We start from the raw sequence: 10,755 nt of genomic DNA, 5'->3' as shown, positions 1-10,755 counted from the left end.
AAAAAAAAAAAAAAAAAAGATTTCTCTTCTCAAGACATTCATGGGTCTACCTGTCACCCACTCATAGCTGCTGCTATTTAACCAGCCAGGTCTCTTTGACCCCTACCCCTATCCATCCACACACTTACACATCAGGGCAGAGTCTACAGCACCAGCTCATCTGTGGCTCTGACCAGAACCCAGTGGAATCTCCCTTTCACTTCAGCACTTCTATTCACAATGAATCAAGGTACTCAACAAATGTATGAATGCAGAGAGATCTTGAAAAAAGAGGAAAAAGCAGGACATGACTCAGAAAGGCCAAAGGAAGCCCTCAGTCCTTGCACAAGTATGTCTGCTTGGAAGGGCAAATACATCCCAGTTCACAGGAACAGGCTTGAGCAATGCACTTTTCCAGGCACAGATAGGCAGGCCTCCCCACTGCCCACATATCACCCTGGATGTACCCTCTTCCATTACATATGTTGTCAGCTCATAAATGTGTTTACCTCAGCAAACTTTGAGCTCTTTAAGTACTATCTCTAGAACTCAGCACCAATCAAAGCACATAGCTGGTACTTAATGTATGTTTCATGGCTGAACACATGGTAGACACATGTATGCGCAAACGGAAGGGTAGATGAGTGTGTAGATGTATGAGAAGATGGATGGATGGATGAAGTGATGGATGGATGGATGGATGGATGGATGGAATGATGGATGGATGGATGGATGGATGGACAGACGGACGGACGGATGGATGGATGGATCTTCTCAGAAGGCATACACTAACCATGTTTTAAAAAAAAAGAGAAATTATAGAAAATGAATCACAGATAAAAGAGATTTTATCCCTCCAACTTTGACTTTGGAGAGAGCCTCCTTTTTTCAAACAGCAATTTGTTCTTGTCTAAAACCTCCTCAAAACATCTTCTTGATCTTCCCAAGGAGCTGTTTCCATCTACTCCACTTACTCCTAACTGTTCCCTGGTAAGATGTTGTCTCTCCCTGCCATGGGGATAATCTAACACTGCAGTAATAATCTGTGGCTCCCCCATCTGCACTCCAACCTCAGCATCCTCATGGAGGTGACCTACTTTGTGCAAACTGACTTTAGCTGACAGTTCACTGGTGGCAATGCAGAGGGTAGGAAAGGCCCTAACCTCACAACCAATTCTGAGAAGCAATTTTTGGATTAAAAAAATCACAAGTAGATGGTAGAAAGGCAGTTTAAACTTGGGGCCCTCTCCAGAGCCTGATAAACATAAGAGAAGCCCTTCCTCAGGGAAGATAGCTGGATACCAGTATCAGGGTTGGTCATGTCAAGCCCCTGAGAAGGAAGTGTGGAAGGAGAGAGGCTTCCAGATGCATGGATGCTCACTCATCATTGACCACCAGGGACCAACAGCCCAGGCTGGAGCCACAGACCACAGGTGCAGAGAATGAGGCCTGGTTTGAAGAAGTCCTTGCCTCACTCCCTCATATTTTAGGTTAGGCACAGCACAGAGTCCATCAGCAAAGGTAAGGCAAGCAAGCAGATGCTGTCACTATTTAAACCATCATCCCCATGCAAGCAGGAGCCCAGGGCTCTGGGTGACCTAGGAACACTGCAGCATGAAGTTCCAGGAATCAAAAAAGCATTCCAGGTAAGAGTAAATTTGAGAAGCAAAAGACAGGTCAAAGTGCCAAGGCCACGGGCATGGCAGAGGAGAGACCTGGCAGCAAAGCAAAATACCTAGAACCAGGTCAGAGATGCTAGTGGGAGTGAAGTCAAGGCCAGACAGAAGCCAAGAAAAGGGCTTGAGGCCATCCTGGGAGCCCGTGGGCTCTATTATAAGTGAGGAGAGAGCTGGAAGAGGGACTAGATGGTTTCATTTAGCCACCCCAGAGATTAACAGTAAGTTCCTCTTTCACTAATTACCATATAGTACGACTCTCACACTAGGGTTGCAGCTTAGGCAAGTGGTCTAATAGGATCAGCAACAGCTTTGGATTCATCCCAACCTGGATCAGCTTTGCTCACAGCTGGACCCAGGTCTCTACAGTAGTGCCTGGATACAGCAAGCACTCAATAAATGTTGATTGAACAAGTGAAGTAGATCTCCATTAGCATCCATTTGCTGAGTGATGTTGAACAAGCTGTTGAACACTCTGAGACTTACCTTTATAACAATAAAATACAGTGTGATCTGGGCCCCTGGAGAGGTGCAATGTGGCAGCCCTGATTTACCCACCTGTGGAATGCAGATGGTAGTACCCCTGTGTGCCAAGTACTATTCTAAGATCTTTGCATGCATCTTCATTTTCAGAGGGAGCAGAGACAGAAAGGAATAGAAGAGGCAAATAAAATATCTAAGCAGCTTCCTGATTTCAATATGTATGAGCTGAGAGCTCCTCCAGGGATGTCGCCAGAAGCTGGGGTCAGCACAAGTCTAGATGCAGAACATGAGAACTACTGAGAAAATGAATTTGTATCCTCCAACACCACTCATCCTCTCTCACAAAGTCACTTGGTCCCTAAAGCCTTCCAAAGGCATGAAGGGAACATGTCTGACTCCTATAGGCTTGAGGGTCAGAGATCAAGCAAGAATCAGTATTGAATATTAATTCCCAGTCCCACCTGAAATCTGCTCACCTGAGCACCTGTGTACATGTCCCTGGCCTCCTCCAGGTCCCAGCAGCACAGTCACAGCTGCCACAGCCCCCAGGGTCTTTCACCTTTCAGGGCCACATGATCTGAGGTGTTGCAGGGCAGCCCTTTAAGGGAAAGGCCACTTCTCTGCCCCTAGGATGTTTCATAAAAGGTACCAACACAGGAAGGCTCAGATAGTGTGTGTTGCATGGCGAGGGGTGGAGGGGAAAGCGTTATAATACCCTGACTCTGGTTCCTGAGAGGGAGAGAGTGTGGCCCGCTGCAGTCAAAAGCCAGACATTCACACAGCAAGGCTGGCTCAGCCACGGGAGCCTTTGGGACAGTGGATTCTGCAATGAGATCAGCAAGGTGTGCAGGGTAGGTGGGGAAGGCAGGCAGGGTATGGCTGGAACAAAGGCCAGCTGCAGTCCAGCATCCATGGAAGGTGGGTGCTCTGCACTCCACCCTCTGCCCAGCTCAGGGGTTTCAGTCCTGGGGTAGCCTCCAGATGTCCTCACTCAATGGTCACCTCCCATTTTAGGGGTGGAGTTCAGGTGCCCTTATGTTTCCCTAGGGAGATGGTAACCACTGGTTAACCTGTCTCCAGTCTCAGATCCTCCCTTTCCACACTGCATAGAGTTGCCTTTTTCAGATACACATCTTCCACATCACATCACCAAGGGCAGAGCCCCAGTCGCTGTTGTCCCCTCCAAGTTACTTCGCAACTTCTTGCCTCTCACCCCTTGCCCCAGGCACAATGAACTCTTCCCCTGCTCTCTCAGGCCTCTGGGCCTGTGCACATGCCAGTTTCTCTAATCAGAACATGCTACGACGTGGAAATTAAAATTCCCAATTTTGAGGGGTTTATGAGAATTAGGAGGAAACATCTGTGAAAGGTCTAACGTAAGAAGAAATGCATAACAAATGCATAAATGGGTATTTATGGAATTACTGAAAGTTGAATAACAGTTCTAAACATGTTCTTAGAAACACGAAGTTAAAGAGATGTCAAGGCATTTGCAAAGAAGATGCCTCTTCTTAGAAGACAAGTGGTGGTGGATAGAGGCTGCTGGGGAAAGAGATGGGAGGTCTGTGTGAATAAATGTGGAACTGGCCATCTCCCACCAGAATCTCAGGCTGTGCATTTCCCTGAGATGGCAGGATCCTGGCAAGGTGTAAATTTCCAACATCAGTTACCCAAGCAGGAGGTGGGTCCTCAGAAAGATAACGGGAAAGGTAGGAGGCGTCTCTGGGAAGCAGGAGAGAACTCAGCCGTGAGCTCTTGTTGGGGGCTTGCAGCTCTTGAGAGACCCAGGTGGACACTCTTGGCTGCTGGATAATTAGAGATGAGTCACAAGAAGTTGACTGAGGACCAGGGATGAAAAAATTGATTTTTTAAAAATTTATTACCAGAATTTCTATTACATCAGTAACTATACTTTATTTAGGAAAATACCTTGTGTCAGCAGGAGCAAAGGCCACCAGTAAGAGTGTTAAATTGATCTTCATGAGAAAATAAGGAATCAAGATCCATAGGGAGGAAATGGATGGAGCACTGGGGGCAGGGGAGCAGTGCTCAGAAACACTGCACATTCTCCAGCGGGGAGGGGCTTCGAAGGCTGAATCCTGCTTGAGCAGTTACAATGCAAATGCCCCACCCAACATCCCACCATGTGTAACACTGGCTCTGAGGCTCCCGAGGAGATGTGAAGCCTGCCTTAGTCCACTCAGGCCACTGCAACAGAAAACCACAGACTGGGTGGCTTATAAGCAACAGAAACTTAACTTCTTACCGTTCTGAAGCCTGGCAAGTACAAGATCAAGGTGCCTACAGAGTCTGTGTCTAGGGAGGATGTGCTTTTTGGCTCGTAGGTGATGCCTTCTCATCTTGTCCTGGCAGAGTGGAAGAGGAGAACTCTGGTCTCTTCAGCCCCTTATAAGGGCACGAATCCCATTCAGGAGGGCTCCACCCTCATCACCTCCCAAAGATCCCACCTCCTAATGCTGTCACCTGGGGGATAGGGTTTTGAAATAGAAATTTTGGAGGGATACAAACATTCAGACCACAGTGGATATCTTGTACAGAAGGGAATTTGTTGTCTTGTTGAAATCAGGAAGGCACTGACTTTCCACCTGGGCAAGCACTGGGCAGGGTGGAGGCAGGCACATTGGAAGCCCAGGTGCTCTGGTCTGTTATTGAATCCCTGGAAGCAGGATCAGGACCAAAGATAATGAGCATGTAAGTCCCCCATGAAATGTGTTGAGGTCCTCAGGAGTGCTGCAGGCTCCCAGGATGATCCAGCTAAGACCTCTGCCCCCATCAGTGGGAAAGGGAGAGGTCCCTGGAACACAGGAGGGTGTGTCTGCTGGATGGCCACACTGTCTGCCTTCCTGGCAGCAGCACATACCTTCTCCGTAGTAAATCTGGGGGTGTTCCAGCCTAGTATTTGTTATGCTCTGGGGCCCAGGGAATTGTTGTGCATCCGCATTATCAAGGTAAAAATCATCCTTGGAGGCGAAGGAAGATGAATCACAGGCCAGGGTCAGAACCAGACCATTATCCTCCCAACACCAAAGCTGGAAGTGTGGGAAATGTTTTCATTAAGAAAGGCTGCATTTCCTCCAGGCTTTTAAAGAGCCTAGTTTTCTCTTCCCTCTGTCATTAATCAAGCAAAGTGGACTGTTCAGAGAGACATCACAGAGGCAAACAGCAGGAACTGACCTCTGACCAAATCCTCAGACAGGTTGTGGTTGGCCAGCAAAGTTTGACAAGCAGCTAACAGAGGGTCCAGCGGGGAGGACAAGTTGACACACAGATGTCACAGCTTGAGAAATCTATGCCAGGTGAAGTCTCTCTGCCAAACTGCTGCCAGTCCAGCTGTCCTGGGATAGGGCACCACAGCCAAGCCTCAGGAGGAAGCAGATGGTAACAGAGGGCACGGGGGATGCAGGGAGCTCTGCTCACTGCTGAATCTGAGGGGATGGTGTGAAGAGTAAAGAGGGTTATCTGTCCACACCCAAGGTTTTCTGGGCTCCAAATGCACGCATGGCCACCTGCAGCCAGAACAGCAGCTGGTTGCACCCAAGGAGAACACCTGTGCAATTGTCTCCGACAAAGCCTTCCCCACTCTCTGTGTTAAATGCTCCCATACGGATCTTTAGGGCTAAGTAAACCATTGAAAGTGACATGAAATCCAAGGTAGCTGGTATGTGGAGGCTTGGTGAAGCTCCAGAGGACAGGCTTCTACCAACAGGTTGACAAAAACCTTTTAGCCATGGAAGAGTACAGAAAGCCCTAAAAAAAAGGGATATTAGAGGGAGAGGGGTTGAAATCCTCTAATAGATTGTGTGCAGCACAGAGGAAGAACGATTCCGTCAAGCCATTCGACAATTTTTAAACACACAAAGAAGAGAAATTTCAACCTGAGGGACCATTTTATGGTAATACCACGTTAGCCCCCAAAGCTTAAGTCAGGGATCTGGCTCCACAGTGACCACACAACACAGTTTATATCATTTGCCTGTCACCCCTTAGAAACACATTTGAATATAAATGGGGGGATAGCTATGTGATAATATGCCTCTTACTTCAATTGCAGCCCTGATGTCACAGGGCAGTACAGTTCCAGAGACAGAGTACGTTACAGATTCTCCTCTGAGCAAAGACGTCCGTGAAATCTTAGCAAAGTCTCAGGGTTCTGAGGGACTGGTTATCACTTTTATTACTGGCTGAGTCAGACAAATCCTAAACTAACTTATCAAGGAAACAAGAATGAGAAACACACAAATAAGACAGTGCTTTGTGGGAAAAATAAACAACAGTGCTGCATGCTGGCAAAGGCAATGCTTTTGAAGCACTAGGGGTCACATATTTAGGTATTTTTCTTCCAAGGGCCTTTTGTTCTGCTAAATAGGAACCAAATTGATTTGCTATAATAGTCCTTGGTTGGCTTTAGAGCACAGAAAGCCCTGACCACAGGCCTCATAGAGGATGACAGAGTTTCTGAGGCCAGCTCAATAGAGAAGCCAAGGGATGGATGCTATTGCAAAAATTCCCTGTTCTTCTTGGTCCTCCCAGAAGCTTCTAAACCAGAATGATCTTCCCAAGAGTAGCCATTTGGTGGGGGGGACTAAAGATAGACTGGAGAGCTCCATTTCCAAAAGGATCTTCACTAATTTCGTCAAGACAAAGTTAATAATCCATGACATAAATGTTTTTTTTTTTCCTTGAGTTAGTTGTTCTAAACATGTTAGAGTCTTCTCGATAAATCTCACAGCTAGAGGCTAGTAGAAATTAGTTTGCCTTTCACACTGTCATTAAGAAAGAAGTGGTAATAGCTATGGAGGAAACTGGAAGGGAATGGCTTGTAAATGAGATGAATCTACAAGATGCCTAAGTAGTTACTGGGCAGGATGAGTAAATGAATCCACATTTTCCTCTCATGATACCACCTCGCAAGGAAGCAGATGCAACAAATGGAGACAGACATTCCTTTAATAAAGTGTTTTACATATATATATAGAGAGAGGCATCTAGAGTCAGTATTGTATTGAGACCTGCATTCTTAATAGATTCATCCTTTAATTCCTTATCGAGGGTCTTCAATGAGCAGAGTCTTGTGGTCTTGTATAAAGAGCTACATGAGTCTAAAAGACATAGCCTCTCAACTCCCAAGCAAGAAAGCTATGATTCAGTACCCATGGGAGAGATGTGGACAATAAGTGGTACACAAAACCTGTGATAAGGGGCTGGAAAGATAGAAACTGCCCTCCCACCTGCAGTGATGCCTTTAAAAAGCACACTTTGGAGATAGGTAGACTAAATCACACCAAAAAAAAAAAAAAAGGAGGCTATGTTCAGCCTTTCCATGGAAACCCTAAATGTACTTGTCCACACCCTCAGTAATGATGATAATAGGTTAAGTATCCAGTATCTTAAATGCTTAGGACCAGAAGTGTTTTATTTGGGATTTTTTTTCAGATTTTGAAATATTTGCTTTATATTCCAATTCCAGTTCAGCATCCCTAATCCAAAATGCAAAATCTGAAATGCCCCAATGAGCATTTTTTAGTGTCATTTTGGCACTCAAAAATTTCAGATTTCAGAGTATTTCAGATTTTGGATTTTCAGATTAGAGATATTCAACCTGTACTGCTAATAGCTCAGCTCTGAACTGAATGCTTTCCGTATGTTCTCCCATTTAATTTTTATTATGGCTCTGGGGGGTAATACTCTAAACCTCAATTTAGGGAGGAGGGACCTGAGGCACAGAATGATAAACAAATAATAATCATGAAATAATTGGCTAGTAACTAGAGTTACCAGGATTTGAACCCAGGTGATTTGATTCCTCTTTTACTGTTGCTGCTATTACTACAAGATTCCTGTAGTGTTGTACTTAAGCTTTGCTCTTTATGCAGTGCCTGGGTCTCAGCAGGAACAGAGGGAGGTGTAGTGTCCCAGGGTTCCTGGGTCTGACACTGCATTTACCTCATTTGATGATGTTCGGCCACACATCTGGGAGCTGCGCCTTTGTTTCTCCTCTCCATGGGCACGTGTCATTTAAGTAGGCCCTCAGATAGATTCCCTTTTGAACCCCTCAGTCTCTCTTTCTCTCTACTCCAGTGAAAAGACTTTTTGTATCCAATGTGTCTGATATGCAACCAAGGGGCCCACCTGCGCCTTTCACCCACAGCAAAAGATGGCATCACAGGTCCCAACAATAAGCACTTTCCTCTTTCCCCTGCTCCAACCTTTGCAGACACTTCTGTGCCATGGAAAGTGGCCCCATCTTTGTTCCTCAAGGACACTGAGTGCAGTTTAATTAAGACCCAGAGAATGATTTAGGGCATATGAGGCAAGGGTGCCATGTATTTGGAGGGAGGAAGCCCTTCAAGGGAGAGAGAAGCTAGAAAGACCCTGCAGAGAGTGATACCTTCACAGGCTCTGGCCCCACAGAGAGCAAAGGGATTCCCCTCTCCAGGTGCACTGGGTGGGAATGGGCACACTCTCCCTGAGTCCCATTGTCTAAGGCCGTTTCCATCCACATGGAGGCTGGGAGTGATGACTACAGAGGCACAGTGAAAGGAACTTACTTGGCCTTCACCATTTCTTACAGACTCCACATAGAGGAAGGCAGAATAAACCAGCAGCACTTCAACATAAACTCTTGCACCAGGGCCTTTCACTCTGACTCGGGTGCCCAGGCTCTTGAGTCCATGAGTGCTGCAGGGGCCTTGGGTCCACTCTCTTCGCCACCCCTCTACCACCTTAGAAAGACCCCAGACACTCTGGTGGGCTACCTGGAGCAGAGGACACTGGTGGAATGGAAATTATTCCAGCTAAAATCAATGTGTGCTGTGTTTCCACCTCAACCAAGAACACATTTATCATGCCTACCATCATTGAGACATGTTTCCTTTTTCTCCCTACATCTGAGATTATAGAGTAGATTCATTCCTTTGGCAAATTTGACACATGTCCACACCCCACTCAAGATTCCAATAATTCCCTTCTACAAAATGTGTGGCCCCTGATACAGTGAGAACAAAATGTTATGGGGTGGGGCTGATACTCAGGTGGCAGGTACAGCCATCTCTGTTCGGAAACCCTGATTTCTACCCCTCATGCCTGGCTGGGTAAAGATGGTGGAACTAGTTTCAAATGCTGAGGGGAAAGCATGTCACATGTACAAACTTCTGGGCAATTTCCACAAACCCAACTGGAAGAAGGGTTTCTTTCTGTCCTGTGGCTCTCACTAAGCATCAGTGAAAGTTTTCTGAGGCACCACATTCCTAACCTAGAAGTGGATTTGAGGCTGCCAGTGGGTACTCTCCACACTGCTTCCCTGTTGCTCCCAAACACCCAGAGAGAAACCACCTCTTACACCAGGCACATAGCTCTCCATCATATTCCAAGGCCCAAGACAAGCTAGTGCCAATTGCACATACTTAGGGTTGAAGGAATGGCCAGAAACACTTGATACCTCTGGCCTTGGAAGGAACCATGTGCGTGGGGTTCCATGTCATGGTCCTGCTGTCCTGCCCCTCCCTGCTCAGCTGGGCATCCAGCAGTGTCCTGGGTGACCCAAGCCTCAGCACTCAACCTATGTGCTGGGATAGTCCCAATTTGCTTTGCAAGGGTCATGTCTGTATTAAGAAGAGCCTAAAACAGGTTCAAAATGATCACTTCCCAAAGAAGACTCCATCGCCAGCCCTGCCAGACGAACACATTCCCACAAAGCAGTCATCACAGAGACATAAGAGACAGGAATCTTTTTACCCTCTATGCATGAACTTTTAAATACCAGAGACACCCAGTGAGCCAATAAGCCCTGTCTGCTGACAACAGGCATAATTGCCTGCTGGTACTGCTCAGAGACACTGCCCAGTCGGCCGGTTTCAATCTCAACAAATGACAGAGCTAGTAATTGAAGTTGGTGGCAACAGGAGGCCCCCACATGTCTCCCTTGGCCAAGGGTGTGGGTGAGACTCTTGGTGGAGGGCACTGGGGAGAAGAGGCTGAGCACTGACCTGCAGCATCTGGAGGTAGCCTTCCTGGGGGTCGCAGAGCAGGGAGGAGATGCGGTGGTTGTTCCTCATGCATTTCTGATTGTCCTTTGCAGACGGAAAGATTTGCCGGACCACGGTCATCCTTCCAAGGGCACTATGGACCAGATCCAAGATCTCCGGGTCACTGATTTCCTAGAAAAATAACCAGGCCCATGCTTACCATCCACTCATGAACTATCTCTGCAAGAGACCTATCAGGAGGCGTCTAGGCCAGCAGCCTGAAAAACTGATGCCAAAGAAGGCAAGGGATTGGGCCCAGGTCACACAGTTCATTAGTTGCTTATTCACAAATAATACCTGCTATCCTTTAGGGGCAAACAAGATTAGTCAACATTTTCCCTGAAGGCTAGAAAAAGATGTTTGAGGCTAAACCACTGAAGCACTGGTTTCCACAGGTGTGAAGCTTTTAGGAACCAATGCTGTCAAAGGTCATGGTAGACATTAGCAAGAGAGAAAGGTTAACTTTTCTTTTGGGAGTCACCTACCTGATTCTGACAGGGAAAGCTGGGTTTCTCTGCCATAGTTGATCAATATACAATGAGTTTCCCTGAATTCTTCTAGAATTACATTCA

General features: G+C 46.7%; 1 protein-coding gene across 2 annotated transcripts in view; it reads right to left on the bottom strand.

Annotated features, from left to right (window-relative positions):
* GRID1 (glutamate ionotropic receptor delta type subunit 1) overlaps positions 1–10,755 on the bottom strand; it is a 570,596-nt gene that overhangs the window by 45,303 nt on the left and 514,538 nt on the right. For both annotated transcript variants that reach the window (XM_017893244.1, XM_017893245.1), the window contains one exon: positions 10,145–10,315. In XM_017893244.1, the coding sequence (XP_017748733.1) occupies positions 10,145–10,315 (171 nt within the window). The remainder of the gene's footprint in view (positions 1–10,144; positions 10,316–10,755) is intronic.

The sequence above is a fragment of the Rhinopithecus bieti genome, unplaced genomic scaffold (assembly GCF_001698545.2).
Source record: "Rhinopithecus bieti isolate Rb0 unplaced genomic scaffold, ASM169854v2 scaffold_23869, whole genome shotgun sequence".
Classification (NCBI taxonomy): Eukaryota; Metazoa; Chordata; class Mammalia; order Primates; family Cercopithecidae; genus Rhinopithecus; species Rhinopithecus bieti.
Note: the sequence above shows the minus strand (reverse complement) of the source record. Positions and strands in the feature narration are given on the sequence as shown.